We start from the raw sequence: 19,486 nt of genomic DNA on the forward strand, positions 1-19,486 counted from the left end.
CGATCTTATCGAAACATATAAGATTGTGAGGGGGCTTGATCGGGTGGATGCGGTGAGGATGTTTCCACTGATGGGTGAGATTAGAACTAGGGGGCATAATCTTAGAATAAGGGGCTGCCATTTCAAAACTGAGATGAGGAGAAACTTCTTCACTCAGAGGGTAGTAAATCTATGGAATTTGCTACCCCAGAGAGTTGTGGAAGCTGCAACATTAAATAAGTTTAAAATGGAGATAGACATTTTCCTAGCAGATAAGGGAATTAGGGGTTACGGGGAGAGGGCAGGGAAGTGGACGTAAGTCTAGATTCAGAGCAGCCATGATCCTATTGAATGGCGGAGCAGGCCCGAGGGGCCGTATGGCCTACTCCTGCTCCTATTTCTTATGTTCTTATGAAAGAGCAGGGCATCGCTCTTTCAGAGAGCCAGCACCAGCATGATGGGCCGAAAGGCATCCTACTGTGCTCTATGATTGTATAACATCAGCTTCTCTCTGCTCACGGGTACTGAGAGAACAGGGAATAATCTTTAAATCCAGCCCAGTTATTGGGGTTTTAACATTAACATGCCCCAGTTGCCTGAATTAACACGTTTCAGTCCTGGATGTGATTAAAGGCATTGGAAACAGTGGAATCGACCCACCACAGTCACAATGTGGACACTCTGGTGTGTCAGCGGGTGGGATACACCAGGGAATCCCTTTCCACACACTGAGGTTGACTCTAATGATCGGGAGTCCCAGGGTTTCGGATACCCGATAATCAAGCTCACAAGAACACAAATTGTCTCTCCAGGCTTTATTAAGAGCGCTGCATAACACAGATCGGGTGATAATTCCCTCAATCTGGAGAATAGAAGTACAGTGGATTCGCGCGCGACCTTCTCGAGTCTGTTCCAACTGACAACGGCTTATGTGGCCTGTTCTTATACACAAGCTTGGTTACCGCTCAGGAAATGGGATTGTTTGGACCCGTCTGTTGACCGCCTCCTGAACTCCTGCTAATTCAGGGAATTTAGTCCATCTGTGACCAGACTATAACCACAAGCCCATCTGGTTATCACTCCTATACGGTCCGTGAGGTTATTATCAGATTCACACCCAGACGTTGTGCCTTCACTTGTCTGGCACTTCATCCCATAACACGGGTACAGGGGCTCAGTAATGTTTCATTCATCAGAAAAAGACAAAGTACAACAACATACTGGTCAGCTTAACAGAATCTCATCATTTTTATGGGGCCATAAATATAAAAGTCACTAATAAATCCAGGAGGGAATTCAGGAGAAACTTCTTTACCCAGAGAGTGATGAGAATGTGGAACTCACTCCCACAAGGAGTAGTTGAGGTGAACGACATAGATGTATTTAAGGAGAAGCCAGATAAACATAGGAGGATATGTCGGAGGAGGCTCGCGTGGAGCATAAACCCCGGCATGGACCAGTTGGGCCGAATGGCCTGTTTCTGTGCTGTACATTCAATGTAATAACATGAACAGTCCACCGGCGCGCTCGAGGCCTTCCGTGACCAGTGGGTACCGGAGGGACTGGCGTGCATCATCACCACCGAAAATAGAATCTTCATTTAATTTAAGTTTCCTTTAAACTTTTTTTGTTATGTTACAGGTTTTATTGGTTGTGATGGTTGACTTTTAATAGGCAATTGCCTGTGATAAGGAGAAAAACAAAAATAACATTAACAGTCAAATCAAGGGAATCATCAGCACAACAGATTGAAAGATTAAACAATAGTACAAGAATTTATAAAACATTCATCCATTCCACGTTCATGTCTCCCCAGCTGTCTGCAGGGCCCTGCGCTACAGAACAGTGTGAACTCGCTGGTGTCTCAGCAGGTCATTGGAGCTTTTAAAGCTCTCCCCACAGTCAGAACATGTAAATGGTCTCTCATCAGTGTGAACAAGCTGGTGTGCCAGCAGTTTGGTGGACTGCAAGAATCCCTTCCCACACACAGAGCAGGGAAATGGTCTCTCCCCAGTGTGAACTCGCTGGTGTCTGGTCAGAGCCCCGGAGCTTTTAAAGCTCTTCCCACAGTCAGAACATGTAAATGGTCTCTCATCAGTGTGAACAAGCTGGTGTGCCAGCAGGTTGTTGGACTGCAAGAATCCCTTCCCACACACAGAGCAGGAAAATGGTCTCTCCCCAGTGTGAACTTGCTGGTGTCTCAGCAGGTCATTGGAGCGTTTAAAGCTCTTCCCACAGTCAGAACATTTAAAGGGTCTCTCATCAGTATGAACAAGATGGTGTTGCTTCAGGTCTGTGGAGCTTTTAAAGCTCTTCTGACAGACAGAACATTTAAACGCTCTCTCATCAGTGTGAACAAGCTGGTGTATCAGCAGGTTGGATGAATCAGTGAATCCCTTCCCACACATGGAGCAGGGAAATGGCCTCTCCCCAGTGTGAACAAGCTGGTGTACCAGCAGGTTGGTGGACTGCAAGAATCCCTTTCCACACACGGAACAGGTGAATGCCCTCTCCCCAGTGTGAACTCGCTGGTGTCTGGTCAGAGCCCTGGAGCTTTTGAAGCTCTTCCCACAGTCAGAACATGTAAACGGTCTCTCATCAGTGTGAAGTTGCTGGTGTTGCTTCAGGCCCCTGGAGCATTTAAAGCTCTTCCCACAGTCAGAACATTTAAATGGTCTCTCATCAGTGTGAACAAGCTGGTGTATCAGCAGGTTGGATGACTGAGTGAATCCCTTCCCACACACAGAGCAGGGAAATGGCCTCTCCCCAGTGTGAACAAGCTTGTGTGCCAGCAGTTTGGTGGACTGCAAGAATCCCTTTCCACACATGGAACAGGTGAATGGCCTCTCCCCAGTGTGAACTCGCTGGTGTCTGGTCAGAGCCCTGGAGCTTTTAAAGCTCTTCCCACAGTCAGAACATGTAAACGGTCTCTCATCAGTGTGAAGTTGCTGGTGTTGCTTCAGGTCCCTGGAGCATTTAAAGCTCTTCCCACAGTCAGAACATTTAAATGGTCTCTCATCAGTGTGAACTTGCTGGTGTTGCTTCAGATCCCCAGAGCATTTAAAGCTCTTCCCGCAGTCAGAACATTTAAATGGTTTCTCATCAGTGTGAACAAGCTGGTGTCTCAGCAGGTGGAATGAATGAACAAATCCCTTCCCACAGACGGAGCAGGTGAATGGACTGTCCCCAGTGTGACTGCGCTGATGAACTTCTGATGTAGACGGGGAACTGAATCCATTCCCACCATCCCCACCTTTACCCGGTTTCTCCCCGGTGTGACGGTGCACGTGTCTCGCCAGGTCAGGCGATCGGCTGAATCCGAGTCCACACACGGAGCACGTGAGCGGTTTGTCTGCGCTGTGATCGCTGCTCTCTCCTTCCATGTGCAAAGGCCGATGATATTCAGGTCCTGATGAATCGAGCGACTCTGTCTGATCCTGACATGATGTTTGGTCTGAGCTTCCTGTCTGTAAATGCTCCACTTCTAAAACTCTGTAAAAGGAGTTTAGAAAGGTGTAAGAGGGAGAATGTTGTCTCATGTCCCCCTTTCCCAGCCCAGGGGCAGTGAAGCTGATTTTCACGCCCCAGCTTCTGCTCAGGTTGGTTGAAAGGATCAACAGTAATGGCGGCTGCATTACCCACAAGCCCCCGCGCTCCAGAAAGCACTCCGGCCGCAGCGTTGAGTTGTGGCTGACACCGCGCATGCGCCCCATGACCCCGCCCTCCCCTGCTCCACAGGCGCCCGGCCCGCACCGCGCATGCTCAGCACACACCCTGGGCCCCTGTCAATCATCCTCCCCCCGTGCCTGTGCGCTCGGCCCCTGAGCTCCAGGCTGCCACACGGGGCTTTCTTTGTAAAGTTGGTGTTCGTTAAGAGCTGCAATCAGTGAGGAAAACATAGAAACATAGAAGATAGGAGCAGGAGTAGGCCATTCGGCCCCTCGAGCCTGCTCCGCCATTCAATGAGATCATGGCTGATCATCCAAATTCAGTGCCCTGTCCCTGCCTTCTCTCCATATCCCTTGATCCCTTTAGCCTTAAGAAATATATCCAACTCCTTCTTGAATATATTTAATGAATTGGCCTCCACTGCCTTCTGTGGCAGAGAATTCCACAGGTTCACCACTCTCTGGGTGAAGAAATTCCTCCTCATCTCTGTCCTAAATGGCTTACCCCTTATCCTTAGACTGTGACCCCTGGTTCTGGACTCCCCGACCATCGGGAACTTCCTCCCAGCATTGAGTCTGTCTAGTCCTGTTAGAATTTTATAAGCTTTGATGAGATCCCCTCTCATTCTTCTAAACTCCAACGAGTACAAGCCTAATCGACCCAATCTCTCCTCATACATCATTCCTGCCATCCCAGGTATCAGCCTGGTGAATCTTCGCTGCACTCCTTCCATGGCAAGAACATCCTTCCTCAGATAAGGCGACCAAAACTGCACACAATACTCAAGATGTGGTCTCGCCAAGGCCCTATACAACTGCAGCAAGACATCCTTGTTCCTGTACTCAAACCCTCTCAGTACGAAGGCCAACATAAATTTGCCTTAACCACCTGCTGCACCTGCATGCTTACTTTCAGCGACTGGTGCACAAGGACGCCCAGGTCTCATTGCACTTCCCCTTCTCCCAATCTATTGCCATTCAGATAATAATCTGCCTTCCTGTTTTTGACACCAAAATGCATAACCTTGCATTTATCAATGTTATATTGCATCTGCCATGCTTCTGCCCAATCACCCAACCTGTACAAATCATACTGGAGTTTCTCGGCATCCTCCTCACAGCACACACGCCCACCCAGCTTTGTGTCATCTGCAAACTTGGAGATATTACATCTAGTTCCCTCGTCCAGGTCATTAATATATATTGTGAATAGCTGGGGTCCAGCACGGGTTAGATACAGAGTAAAGCTCCCTCTACACTGTCCCCATTAAACACTCCCAGGGCAGGTACAGCAAGGGTTAGGTATAGAGTAAAGCTCACCCTACACTGCCCATCAAACACTCCCAGGGCAGGTACAGCATGGGTTAGATACAGAGTAAAGCTCCCTCTACACTGTCCCATCAAACACTCCCAGGGCAGGTGCAGCACGGGTTAAATACAGAGTAAAGTTCCATCTACACTGTCCCATCAAACACTCCCAGAGCAGGTACAGCACGGGTTAGATACAGAGTAAAGCTCCCTCTACACTGTCCCATCAACACTCCCAGGGCAGGTACAGCACGGGTTAGATACAGAGTAAAGCTCCCTCTACACTGTCCCATCAACCACTCCCAGGGCTGGTACAGCACGGGTTAGATACAGAGTAAAACTCCCTCTACACTGCCCCATCAAACACTCCCAGGGCAGGTACAGCACGGGTTAGATACAGAGTAAAGCTCTCTCTAAATTGGTTCACCAACCACAGCCAACCCAGATCCAGCATGTGCTAAATGCAGTGTACTGCTCCTCTGACACTATCCAATGATGTACACCAGCTCAGGTAATGCATAGTAAGAATGCAGAATAAAAATCCCTCTACATGTAAGTGTCAAGCACTCCCAGGTAGCTTCACACACAAGTTAAGCTCGGGTCAACTTGTCGCATCAAAGGCCGAGTCTTCTGGCAGCTGTCAGACAGCTCCCTGTGGCTGGTTAGACTCTCACCTCTGGAGGGGTCTTAGTCCCACCTGTTCGGCTCTGTGAATCCAGCCACCTCCATCCAGTCCCAGTTAGTGTGACGGTGATTCGACTCCTCTCTCCACTTTTCACAGATACTGTTCAGTCCAAGAATCCTTTAACATAAAACTGATTATTATTAATTCTAGAATCTATAATTGGAATACAATTTTTGTGACTATGATTAGATTTAATTTGAATATATTTGTAATTAATGACATTAGGTTGAATTACTTACCTTAATATTAAATTGTTCTTTCCTTTCCCCTATTTATATGGACTAGACTCACCGGCAGTGTCAGCTGCCATGTCCAGCTCCACACACACTGACTCCCACTGATGCTGTGTAACCAGGGGCGTAAACCATCTCCAGGTGACATCAGAAAGGAGCCAGGGACCATGTCACAAAGCAGCCCAAACCCCTCCCACTCTAGGTATTACAGAGTCACATGACCAGGCTCTGCTCCTGGTGTGCAGTCCCACTGGGCATGAACGCAGGTTGTACAATCAGTCCCATCTCCAACCCTGCTCCCGTGTACTGAGACTCCAGGCAGGGAGCACTGGCTCCCAAAATTACCACTGATAAATTCTCCCTCCCATCCTCTGAATGTGAGGTCGCACTATTCAAAGACCCCCATTTCTACCTTTTGCTTTATACTCCAGAAAGTCTCCCCTCACTTTATTTCGGTGTGTCTCCATCCTGCTTTGGCAAAGAGAGAAGGTTAGTGGGAGTGGTGTTTGGGATACGGCAAGGATATTCCATCTCCCTCCTTTGTGCTCTGAAACAAGTCTACTCCCTGTAACAGGAAGGGTGCCAGAGGCAATAATTGGAGGGATCTTCAGGGGGATCAAGTGCTGGGACCATCGGATAAGTAGTTGGAGCATGCATCATGGGCAATAGGCTCCCTCTGTATTATCCCATCAAACACTCCCAGGGCAGGTACAGCACGGGTTAGATACAGACTAAAGCTCCCTCTACACTGTCCCATCAAACACACCCAGGGCAGGTACAGCACGGGTTAGATACAGAGTAAAGCTCCCTCTACACTGTTCCATCAAACACTCGCGGGGCAGGTACAGCACGGGTTAGAAACAGCATAAAGCTCTACTCTACACTGTCCCATCAAACACTGCCAGGGCAGGGACAGCACGGGTCAGATACAAATTAAGGCTCCCTCTACACTGTCCCATCAAACACTCCCAGGGCAGGTACAGCATGGGTTAGATACAGAGTAAAGCTCCCTCTACACTGTCCTATCAAACACTCCCAGGGCAGGTACAGCACGGGTTAGATACAGAGAAAATCTCCCTCCATACTGTCCCATCAAACACGTCCAGCGCAGCTACAGCATGGGTTAGATACAGAGTAAAGGTCCCTCTACACTGTCCCATTAAACACTCCCAGGGCAGGTACAGCACAGGTTAGATACAGAGAAAATCTCCCTCCACACTGTCCCATCAAACACGCCCAGCGCAGGTACAGCATGGGTTAGATACAGAGTAAAGGTCCCTCTACACTGTCCCATCAAACACTCCCAGGGCATGTACAGCACGGGTTAGGCACAGAGTAAAGCTCCCTCTACACTTTCCCATCAAACACTCCCAGAGCCAGGACAGCATGAGTTAGATACAGAGAAAAGCTCCCTTTACACTGTCCCATCAAACACTCCCAGGGCAGGTACAGCACGGGTTAGATACAGAATAAAGCTCCCTCTACTCTGTCCCCATCAAACACTCCCAGGGCAGGTACAGCACAGGTTAGATACAGAGTAAAGCTCCCTCTACACTGTTCCATCAAACACTCCCGGGGCAGGTACAGCACGGGTTAGATACAGAGTAAAGCTCCCTCTACACTGTCCCATCAAACACCCCCAGGGCAGGTACAGCACGGGTTAGATACAGAGTAAAGCTCCCTCTACACTGTCCCGTCAAGCACTCCCAGGGCAGTTGCAGCACGGGTTAGATACAGAGTAAAGCTCCCTCTGCACTGTCCTGTCAAACACTCCCAGGGCAGGAACAGCACAGGTTAGACACAGAGGAAAGCTCCCTCTACACTGTCCCATCAAACACTCCCAGGGCAGGCACACGACTGTGTGGCTGTTAATGGTTCCAACACCATCATCAAGTTTGCGGATGACACCACGGTAGTAGGCCAGATCACCAACAACGATGAGTCAGCCTACAGGGAGCAGGTCCAGCATCTCGTGAAGTGGTGCGTCGATAACAACCTGGCCCTTAACACCAAGAAAACAAAAGAAATCATTGTGGACTTCAGGAAGTCCAAAGACGGAAGTCACACCCCCATCCACATCAATGGGGATGTGGTGGAAAGGGTGGACAGCTTTAAGTTACTCGGAGTCCACATCACGGAAGACCTCTCCTGGTCCCTCAACACCTCCTCTCTGGTGAAGAAGGCCCAGCAGCGCCTATATTTCCTAAGGAGGCTGAAGGGATTTAATCTGTCACCCCTGATCCTCTCTAACTTTTACCACTGCACTATAGAGAGCATCCTGACAAACTGTATCACAGTATGGTATGGCAGCTGTAGCTACTATGACCGGAAAGCCCTGCAGCGGGTAGTCAAAACTGCCCAACGCATTACTGGCACCCGGCTACCGACCATAGAGCACATATACCAGAAACGCTGTCTACGGAGGTCACGGTCCATCATCAAAGACCCTACCCACCCCAGCCACAGTCTGTTCACCCTCCTGCCATCTGGGAGACGCTACAGATGCATTCGCACCCGTATGACCAGATTTAGGAACAGCTTTTTTCCCAGGGCTGTCATCCTACTGAACTCCACAAATAAACTCTAAAGCCTGCACATCTGCCAATGCACTTTATTATGGTTATATTTATGTTAATATACTACAAGCCAAATGTATGTTGAATGTTTAAATGTCTTAATCCAAATGTACACTCTCGGGAGCCGCAAGCCTACATTTCGTAGTACTGCACTTGTGCACTAACAATGCCAATAAAAGTTGATTTGATTTGACTTTTGATTTGATTGCACGGGTTAGATACAGAGTAAAGCTCCCTCTACACTGTCCTGTCAAACACTCCCAGGGCAGGTACATCACGGGTTAGATACAGAGTAAAGCTCCCTCTACACTGTCCCATCAAACACTCCCAGGGCAGGTACAGCACAGGTTAGATACAGAGTAAAGCTCTCTCTACACTGTCCCATCAAACACTCCCAGGGCAGGTACAGCACAGGTTAGATACAGAGTAAAGCTCCCTCTACACTGTCCTGTCAAACACTCCCAGGGCAGGTACAGCACGGGTTAGATACAGAGTAAAGCTCCCTCTACTCTGTCCCCATCAAACACTCCCAGGGCAGGTACAGCACAGGTTAGATACAGAGTAAAGCTCCCTCTACACTGTTCCATCAAACACTCCCGGGGCAGGTACAGCACGGGTTAGATACAGAGTAAAGCTCCCTCTACACTCTCCCATCAAACACCCCCAGGGCAGGTACAGCACGGGTTAGATACAGAGTAAAGCTCCCTCTACACTGTCCCATCAAACACCCCCAGGGCAGGTACAGCACGGGTTAGATACAGAGTAAAGCTCCCTCTACACTGTCCCATCAAACACTCCCGTGCTGTCCCTGCCCTGGCAGTGTTTGATGGGACACTGTAATGCCTGCCGGGACAGCAGGCGTTAGATACAGAGTAAAGCTCCCTCTACACTGTCCCGTCAAACACTCCCAGGGCAGGTACAGCACAGGTTAGATACAGAGTAAAGCTCTCTCTACACTGTCCCATCAAATACTCCCAGGGCAGGTACAGCACAGGTTAGATACAGAGTAAAGCTCACTCTAGACGGTCCTGTCAAACACTCCCAGGGCAGGTACAGCACGGGTTAGATACAGAGTAAAGCTCCCTCTACACTGTCCTGTCAAACACTCCCAGGGCAGGTACAGCACGGGTTAGATACAGAGTAAAGCTCCCTCTACACTGTCCTGTCAAACACTCCCAGGGCAGGTACAGCACGGGTTAGATACAGAGTAAAGCTCCCTCTACACTGTCCTGTCAAACACTCCCAGGGCAGGAAAAGCACGGGTTAGATATAGAGTAAAGCTCCCTCTATACTGTCCCGTCAAACACTCCCAGGGCAGGTACAGCACGGGTTAGATATAGATTAAAGTTCCCTCTACACTGTCCCATCAAACACTCCCAGGGCAGGAACATCACGGGTTAGATACAGAGTAAAGCTCCCTCTACACTGTCCCATCAAACACCCCCAGGGCAGGTACAGCACAGGTTAGATACAGAGTAAAGCTCCCTCTTCACTGTCCCATCAAACACTCCCAGGGCAGGTACAGCACGGGGTTAGATACAGAGTAAAGCTCCCGCTGCACTGTCCCATCAAACACTCCCAGGGCAGGTACATCACGGGTTAGATACAGAGTAAAGCTCCCTCTACACTGTCCCGTCAAACACTCCCAGGGCAGGTACAGCACAGGTTAGATACAGAGTAAAGCTCCCTCTACACTGTCCCATCAAACACTCCCAGGGCAGGAACAGCACAGGTTAGATACAGAGGAAAGCTCTCTCTAAATTGATTCACCTGTTAACTCCTCGCAGTCATTGAGGAGGATCTACCCCTCCCGTGGGGGATCAAGGTTCACTGCTTTAGGAGACTAAACACACCGGTCAGTCTATCACTTTCTTACTAATACACAAAGTCAGAACATGTAAAATAAGTAAAGTTTGATTAAGGTAATCCGGTACCTGGACTCACTCTGAGAAACCCTTTGTGTATGCCTCCCCAAGAGTGAGCCCCGAGACCCACGGAGCTGCAACATTTATACATTTTCATATACTGCAAGTCATGGGAAAACATTAAACTAGACGATCACGTGTTCTGTGAGTCACTTGTTTTTTACAAAGTTTTGCTTGAGTTTCACATTGCTACACCAGTTATCTTATGTCAAGCATATTTCGATTCCTCCTACATTGTTCAGTTCTTTTTTATCTACAGGATGCGCCTTGAGTGTGGTTAGGGAGTAGAACATTCTGCTCCTTCTGTTCCTTCTTATCTACTCCTACTGCATCTCAATAGCCTTGCATCAGTTTTTTCAACATTTAAACTTTTAACCCATGTCAACTAGTCCATCATGCTTTGCAAGGCATTTGTACGGCAGTGTGTGATTAATTTAACTTATCCTTCCCTCCTTTTATCATTACATGATAACCTCAACTTTGTTCTCTACATACTGGACAGGGTAATTTTCAATATACAATATGAGCATACAATCAGGCAAAGGTAGCCCGATATCAATGTCCAGGGGTTGGGTCCTCCCTTGTAGTTTCTGTTTCTTGCCCTCCTTTGCCCAAACGCATGCGTCATTCTTGTCTCATTTCTTCCTAGTACTACGCCGAATCTTCGCAAATGCTATCACCTTCCTCTAATTCTTGCAGTTCTTCCACATTAATCCTAGTCCAATCCTGTGTGACATTGATACTTCCTTGAGGTTTATTGATTATAACCATCTGCTTTTCACCTCCTGATCCACACTTAATCAGTCTGTTAATTATCACCGAGACTAGTACGTATGAGACAACCAGACAAATGACCCATTCCAATATTGTTCTAAACAGTCCTCCAAATAGTCCATCTAGCAGACACAACGGCCCCCATCCAAAATTTCCCATTGTGTGGTCAATGTCTCCAGCCTCCTTTCCCTTTCTGTCAATTTCATCAATTTCGTTTTGGATTTGCTTTGAGAAATCACTAATGTCCGTACAACATTCTGCTCCGATAACTGCACATGCTCCTCCTTGAGCATGTGAAACATAATCTAGTGCCATTCTGTTTTGTAGGGCAAACATTCTTATTTGGCCCAATTCCTTATTGATCAATTTCAAAGCCATGGCTATGTCATTGGCAATATCTTCCACATCCTGTGCTAAATTTCTTATTTCATCTAATGCCATCATTACTCCATAAGATGGTATTAAAGCTCCTAGGAGTCGGTTCCACCAGGTTTGGTGGTGTGTTTTGAAAGGATCCGAGCCCAAGAGTTTGCGCATGGCGAAATTAGTTCCATAATTTCTTTTTTTCCATTGACTGTAGGTTGGGTATTCACTCCGTATCTCATCTTCAAGTCTGAAGGCTGGGATGATAAATGCTATAGCACATCTTCCCTTAAAGTTATTTGGGTAAATATGGGTACCCAGTATGATTGCACACCCACATAGTCCCTTCAAGTGCTGTTGGAGAACACTGGTATGATCGTCTGGCTAGGTTCTCTAGGTTCCATTCTGAAGTTTGTAGACATTTAGTAGTTCCTTTCGATTTATCATGGGGTTTGGTAGGCCACATAGTTTCATTGTGTTGTCCCTCTCTTTCCATTTATGGAGATGATGGTGTCACAAAATGTGGGGAAAAGCGCCCCTACCTCCACTTCACCAATTTTTGATTCTATACACCATTCGAAATGCGGTACGATTGTTATTGGTATACCTTCTACTTCGGTACATTTCTTGCATTTATCAGTTCCGGTGCAATGTTCTTTGGACCAGGGTCGTATTCTGTGCCTTGTCAAGTTGCACCTTTTATCAGAAGCGTATGTAAGTGTGGCTTGTTTATGCATTAAGTCGCATATCAGACAGTCATCAGATGTGACTGCCATCAATGGAAAACCTCCCGCCGTTCCTACTGGCCTTGGAGTACATAATTTTGATTTATTCTTCCATGGGTGGTTTTTGGTATCCATTGCCTGCAGAAATTTATTAATCCTAAAAATGCTCGTATCCCTCTTTTAGTGGTAGGTTCCGGATATTGGGATATTGTTTGGGTCCTTTCTGAGAGCAGGACTTTTTCATCTGGTGTCAGAATGTGCCCTAAATACGTGACACGCTTTTTGCAAAATTGGATCTTTGCTTTTGATACTACATTTGTATCCATTTGACAATCCATCTCTGTGGGTGATGCAATACGCAAGTCGTCCACGTATTGTACAAGAGTTGAACCTCCCGGTAGTTGCAAAGGGGCCAAACATTTGTGCAGTTCCCTTGAAAAGACGGTCGGAGAATCAACGAAACCTTGTGGTAATCGTGTCCAAGTTTACTGTCGGCCTTCAAAAGAGAAGGCGAACAAGTACTGTGAATCCACATGGATTGGAATCGCGTAAAAAGCATTTTTTAGATCAATAACCGTATATCTTTCAACCTTCGGGGGAGTAGAAGCCATAATAGTGGATGGATCCGGGACTAATGGAAACATTGGAACAATTGTGGTGTATGTAACCTGTTCCACCTTAAGAGAACTTAAGCCTGTTCCACCTTAAGAGATGTACTACTTTCTCTGGCTGCTGTATACGTAATACCGGTGGTGACCACCGGTATATAAGTACTGTGTAGTGATATTGCTGTGAGTATAGTCCTGACCTCCAACTAGTAAAGACCTGTTGAACTTTATTCTTGTAGTCTGTGTCAGTAATTAATCTTAATACAACTGGAACACACAGACTTAACAGTGGCGATGAGTCCGATTCTTACCCTGCGGCAGTTTATATCCACAGCGGCTTCGTCCACAGAACGGGCGTCGAAGAGAGGCATCCACCCTCATCACCCTGCTGGAAGACACGTCGCGCGGCAGGCATCGAGAACCCGGAGTGCAGAAGACATCCTGAACTCGAAGCCTCCATCAGCGGCAGTCAGCTATCTTCTTTCTACCTCGGTAGTGGGTAAGCCGGTCAGCGACGTGAACAGAAAGTCGGCCGCGTTGGCTGTACAGACGGGGGGAGGAAGACGGAGGAATAAGGGCGGTGAGATCGATCGCGACCGGAGATAAGGGCCGGGCCGCATTCGGGCCGAAAGGCGCAGCGCGGGAACATCGATCGCGGCTGGTGATAAGGGCCGGGCCGCTTTCGGGCCAAAAAGGCGCAGCGTCTGGGGCGACTGAAGGCACGAGAGACGCGGTGAAGGCGAACGCAGCCGGTGCTAATAACCGGGCTGCAAGAAGGGCTGCGAGGCGCAACATCGGGGAAGCGCGAATGCCCGAGGGAGCCGCGGTGAAGCGGAGACAGCGTCGGGGGAGTTACTAACCGCTGGGAAAGGGGAGCAGCAGCGGCACGCCAAACGCCATTGAAGCCAAGCGTGGGAAAACCACCATTTTGTAGGTGGAGGACGAAGACAAGAGCGGGAAGCCTCCATCTTGGGATAAAATAAATTGCAACGATGCCTAAACATGGGAACATTGGTACCTTTGATGGCGACATCGAAGATTGGGCCATGTATGTAGAATGCATACAAAATTATTGTAAAGCAAATAAAATCCCAGATGCAGAGAAAGCACTAACTTTATTGAACTTAATGGGTGCGAAGACATACGGGCAATTGAAACACCTTTTATCACCAGATGAACCGGCGGATAAGACGTTCGAGGAGATTGTTACTGTCCTGAAAAATCATCTAAACCCCATGCCGCTGATGCTAGCGGAACGATTTAAATTTTACAGCAGAAGGCAGCTGAAGGATGAAAGCAATGCTGAATATTTAATGGAATTGCGTAAGCTAGCAAAGTACTGTCAGTTTGGAACGGGACTAACAGACGCGCTAAGAGATAAATTTGTGTGTGGATTAGTAAAAGAAGATACACAAAAGCGACTGCTCGAGGAGAATGAGCTGACGCTTGAGAAAGCGGTCACTATGGTAGCAGCACACGAAGCCGCAGCGAGAGGCACGGCAGTAATGCAGCTACGGTCACTGGAACACAGTACAAATAAATTGGGTTTGAGTACTGAAAAATGTTATCGTTGTGGAAAGACAACACACGATCAGAACCAGTGTTGGTTTAAAAACCAAGAATGCAGAACGTGTGGCAGGCTTGGCCACATAGCTAAAGTATGCCGGTCAGGAAAGAAGACCAGCAACAAAAAGTCACCGCAAGGAAAATACATAAAGGTGCACAAGGTGACAAAGACCAGTTCGAATGAACAGAAGTCAGATTCAGACGCTAGCAGTAATGAACTGGGTAGCTTAAGAGTACACAACGTTGGTAAGGATGCAGATCTCCAGACAATTTGGGTCACTCTTCAGATAGCAGGAGTCCAAGTAAAGATGGAATTGGACACTGGATCGGCATTGACGGTCATGAATAAGAAAGATTACAAAAGGTTATTCCAACATATTCCCCTACGGGATACGGAGATTATATTGAAAACATACACGGGGCAAAGAGTGTACCCCATCGGAAAGATAGAGGTAAAAGTGGTCCACAAGGGCGAAGAAAGCCAAGTAATGGACTTATATGTGCTACCTGAAGGAGGTCCACCACTACTGGGATGGGAGTGGATTAGGAAAATGAATATGGACTGGCACTCCTTAAAAGCACTAGCGGCAGATTCCGGGGAAACAGATGTCAAACCTAAACGATTGTCCAAAATATTGGATGATGCTAAAGAGGTGTTCCAGCAAGGACTGGGAACACTGAAAGGAATTACGGCAAACATCAAGATTGATGAACATGCACAACCAAAATTTTTCAAAGCCAGACCGGTACCCTACGCAATACGACCTACTGTAGAAGCGGAACTGGAAGCGCTAGAACGTTCAGGTGTACTGTCTAAGGTAGATTGGAGTGAGTGGGCTACGCCCATTGTTCCCGTTATGAAACGTCCTTCGAGCAACAAGCCAGGAGAACCAGGGAAGGTTCGCATCTGTGGAGATTTCAAGATCACCGTTAATCCGGTGCTTCACACGGTGCAGTATCCGCTTCCGCGGATTGAGGATATTTTTGCTTCGTTGTCTGGCGGGAAACACTTCACCAAGATAGACCTGGCGCAGGCGTACTTGCAGATGGAGGTTGATGAAGAGTCACGCCAGTACCTCACGATCAACATGCATAGAGGTTTGTACCGGTATAATAGGCTGGTTCTTGGAGTGGCATCGGCTCCGGCAATTTGGCAGAGGGCCATGGAGCAGGTATTACAGGGAATTCCAGGCACACAATGTTACCTGGACGATATTCTGATTACAGGTGATGGTGATGAAGAACACCTCGCAAACTTGGAACTGGTGCTCAACAGACTGAAAGAGTATGGACTTAGAGTTAATCGGCAGAAATGTGAGTTCTTTCAGAAGCGGATCTCATACTGTGGTCATGTCATTGACCGGGAGGGGCTTCATAAGTCTCCTGACAAGATAGAGGCAGTTGTAAAGGCTCCCGCTCCGGATAATGTCTCTCAGTTGAGGTCGTTTCTGGGATTGATTAACTATTACCATAAGTTTCTACCGAATCTATCCACGGTACTGCACCCGCTGAACGCTCTTTTACAGAAGGGGGTACCATGGGAATGGAGCGAAAACTGTAAGAAGGCATTTCACAAAAGCAAAGAATTGATCACCTCAGAGGAAGTGTTGGCTCACTTCAACCCGACACTGCCTATTCGGTTGGCTTGTGATGCTTCTCCATATGGTATTGGGGCGGTACTCTCACACAAGTTGCCAAATGGCATGGAAAGGCCAGTCGCGTTTGCATCCAGATCATTGACCTCCGCTGAGCGCAACTATGCGCAGATTGATAGGGAGGCTCTCAGCCTTGTATGGGGAGTGAAGAAGTTTAATCATTACCTGCAGGGCCAAAAATTCACACTTCTAACAGACCATCAGCCATTGGTATCCATTTTTAACCCTAAGAAGGGTGTTTCGGTGATGACAGCACAGCGACTCCAGAGATGGTCCCTTTTCCTAGGGGCACATCAATATCAAATAGAATTCAAAGGTACGAAGCAGCATGGCAATGCTGATGGGCTGTCGTGCCTGCCACTACCTGAAGCAGAAGAGATGACGAAAGTTGACCCTGTGGAGTTATTTCATTCGACCATCATCGAATGTCTACCAGTCACCAATGCAAGTATTGAAAGAGAAACCAGGAACGACCCGACACTGTCCCGAGTTTATGAGGTGACAGTGAAGGGATGGCCAACACATGGTGATCCTCTGTTACCGGCATTCTCGGCAAGGCGAGACCAGCTGTCCGTCTGCCATGGTACTTTGATGTACGGGACAAGAGTGATTATTCCTCCCAAGTTACGGGAAAGAGTTCTAAAGGAACTGCATGAAGATCATCTGGGGGGAGTTAAGATGAAAAGTCTTGCTAGGGCTTATGTATGGTGGCCGGGCATTGACCAACAGATAGAGGAGTTGACAAAAAGCTGCGCTGGGTGCCAAAAAGTGCAAAATGCACCTCCGATCGCACCGCTACACCCATGGGAATGGCCTTCAGCCCCATGGCAACGCGTACATATTGACTTTGCTGGTCCATTCATGGACTCCATGTTCCTAATTGCGGTGGACGCACATTGCAAATGGCCAGAAGTGATCAAGATGAATACCACTACTTCAGAAAAGACAATTGTGGTGTTAAGAACAATATTCGCAAGGAACGGATTGCCAGAACAGATATGTTCGGACAACGGACCACAGTTCGTGTCGGAAGAATTCCAAAAATTCTTAAAGAAGAATGGGGTGAAACATTATACCTCTGCCCCATATCATCCGGCGACAAACGGGTTGGTCGAGAGATTTGTCCAAACATTCAAAAAGGCAATAAAGGCCATGAACGATGATCAGATTCCGTTACAACACAAGGTGGACAATTTCCTAATGGCATATCGAAACGCCGCTCATGCAGTGACTAACCAAAGTCCTGCCATGATGTTTTATAACAGGAGGTTGCGGTCCAGGTTGGACTTGTTAAAACCAAATGTGCGGAGGGAAGTGGAAAACAAACAGTTCCGGCATATTAATAACAAGTCCACTCGAAGTTTCGAAGTAGGACAACCAGTGTTGGCAAGGGGCTATGGAAACGAAAAATGGCAGTCCGGAACAATTCAGGCCAGACAAGGACCTCTGATGTACACAGTAGATATTGGTAACAATGTGATAAGGCGTCATGCGGATCAACTGGTAGAATCAAGAGCAAGGGTCGAACCCATGGTTGCGACAGAGACAACTGTGGAAGACGTTAATGAACCTGAAGCATCTACCTCGGCAGGGACTGTACCTGATGATGACGTCCAATACATAGGAAACCAACAAGAAGAGTCACCTCAGCAACAAGAATCAGAGACCACTGAAAGGCGTTATCCAAACCGAATCAGAAGGCCTCCTGAGAGACTGAACCTTTGAACTGTTTATACCTGAAGTTACATATATGTATATATGTTATGATGTTATGTTAAATGGGGATATGACTGTTAAGCTAAAAAGGGAGGATTGTGGTGTATGTAACCTGTTCCACCTTAAGAGAACTTAAGCCTGTTCCACCTTAAGAGATGTACTACTTTCTCTGGCTGCTGTATACGTAATACCGGTGGTGACCACCGGTATATAAGTATTGTGTAGTGATATTGTATTTAGCATAGTCCTGACCTCCAACTAGTAAAGACCTGTTGAACTTTATTCTTGTAGTCTGTGTCAGTAATTAATCTTAATACAACTGGAACACACAGACTTAACAATTACTTCATTTGCGGCCCTTAAATCATGTACTAATCTCCAATCATTATTTTGCTTAGGAACTAGAAATATGGGTGTGTTGCACGGGGAGGAGGTGGGTACTAAAATTCCTTGTTGTAAATAATCCTTCAGCATTGGTCTAATGCCATCTCTAGCCTGCAGTTTCATCGGGTATTGTGGAATGGCTGGCAATCGAGTCCCTGGTTTTAAATGGATTCTGTATGATTCAGCGTTTTTAGCGAATCCTACTTGGTTAGGATGTATTGCCCATACAGCAGGATCTATTCCCTCTGTCAGGTTATTATTAACCCCCTCTTCCATTTTTAAGGGAACCGTGGATCGATCCGGGTGCATAGAGCACATATACCAGAAACGCTGTTTACGGAGGTCACGGTCCATCATCAAAGACCCTACCCACCCCAGCCACAGTCTGTTCACCCTCCTGCCATCTGGGAGACACTACAGATGCATTCACACCCGAACAACCAGATTTAGGAACAGCTTCTTTCCCAGGGCTGTCATCCTACTGAACTCCACAAATAAACTCTAAAGCCTGCACATCTGCCAATGCACTTTATTGTGGTTATGTTTATGTTAATGTATTACAAGCCAAATGTATGTTGAATGTTTAAATGTCTTAATCTAAATGTACACTCTCGGGAGCCGCAAGCCTACATTTCGTTGTACTGCACTTGTGCACTAACAATGACAATAAAAGTCGATTTGATTTGAGAGAGGATCGATGCCAGGCGTAGGGGCCAATCGCATAACCAAGCGAACGTGTGCTCATCTAGCCGGTGAAATCCTGGTTCAGCATTGATTGGTAGTTTTAACAGAACTCTTTGAACCATAGGCCCGAGATCTTTGGCCGGAAAACCTAGGTTGACATGCAGGGTGATATGGGGGGCCCTATTACAACCTTGTTGGTAAAGACTCGCATCTCCTGATGCTAGCTGAACCCAGGCGGCAGTTCCTTCCCTTCCTGCAAAGTATCCCCGGACTTCAAGAGTATGCTGTGTCCCAATAAAAGGTTTGAAAAAATCTTCCAGAACCTGATCCTTCCCAGTTTTATCATATGCTAGCGTACAATGTAAAGGTGATCTCGGGTTTATTTGTTCTGTAAAAACTTGTGACTGATTAGTTTTACAGCACAGTGATCCAAGGGACAGGACAAGCTTTTCTTTCTCATCCTCTCCTAAGTCCAAAGCCCACCATTGCGGAGAATACCTTTCCGCTTGGGAAAGCATAAGACTCCTTTCCTCCTGATCGATTGATAATCCTTCCTTATTACATTTGATCACTACTCCCAATTTACACAATAGGTCCCGGCCGAGGACATTAAACTCTATGGGGGAGAAATTGGGTG

The 19,486-nt window shown here is 47.3% G+C and overlaps 1 protein-coding gene across 2 annotated transcripts; it reads right to left on the reverse strand.

Moving 5' to 3' along the window:
• Positions 1-1,682: 1,682 nt before the first annotated feature.
• LOC147084015 (uncharacterized) lies at positions 1,683-11,075 on the reverse strand. 2 transcript variants are annotated; one of them, XM_085979978.1, is made up of 3 exons: positions 10,220-11,075; positions 5,630-5,757; positions 1,686-3,471 (listed from the first exon to the last, which is right to left on the reverse strand). In XM_085979978.1, the coding sequence occupies exon 3, from the start codon at positions 3,360-3,362 to the stop codon at positions 1,815-1,817; it is 1,548 nt and encodes a 515-aa protein (XP_085836104.1). In that variant the 5' UTR covers positions 3,363-3,471; positions 5,630-5,757; positions 10,220-11,075; the 3' UTR covers positions 1,686-1,814. The 2 variants fall into 2 exon arrangements, with proteins under 2 accessions (XP_085836103.1, XP_085836104.1); XM_085979977.1 differs by having other exon boundaries at positions 1,683-5,757.
• Between the last annotated feature and the right edge of the window lie 8,411 nt (positions 11,076-19,486).

Source organism: Somniosus microcephalus, unplaced genomic scaffold (assembly GCF_052327205.1).
Source record: "Somniosus microcephalus isolate GS21.2 unplaced genomic scaffold, FLI_Smic_1.0 scaffold7, whole genome shotgun sequence".
Classification (NCBI taxonomy): domain Eukaryota; kingdom Metazoa; phylum Chordata; class Chondrichthyes; order Squaliformes; family Somniosidae; genus Somniosus; species Somniosus microcephalus.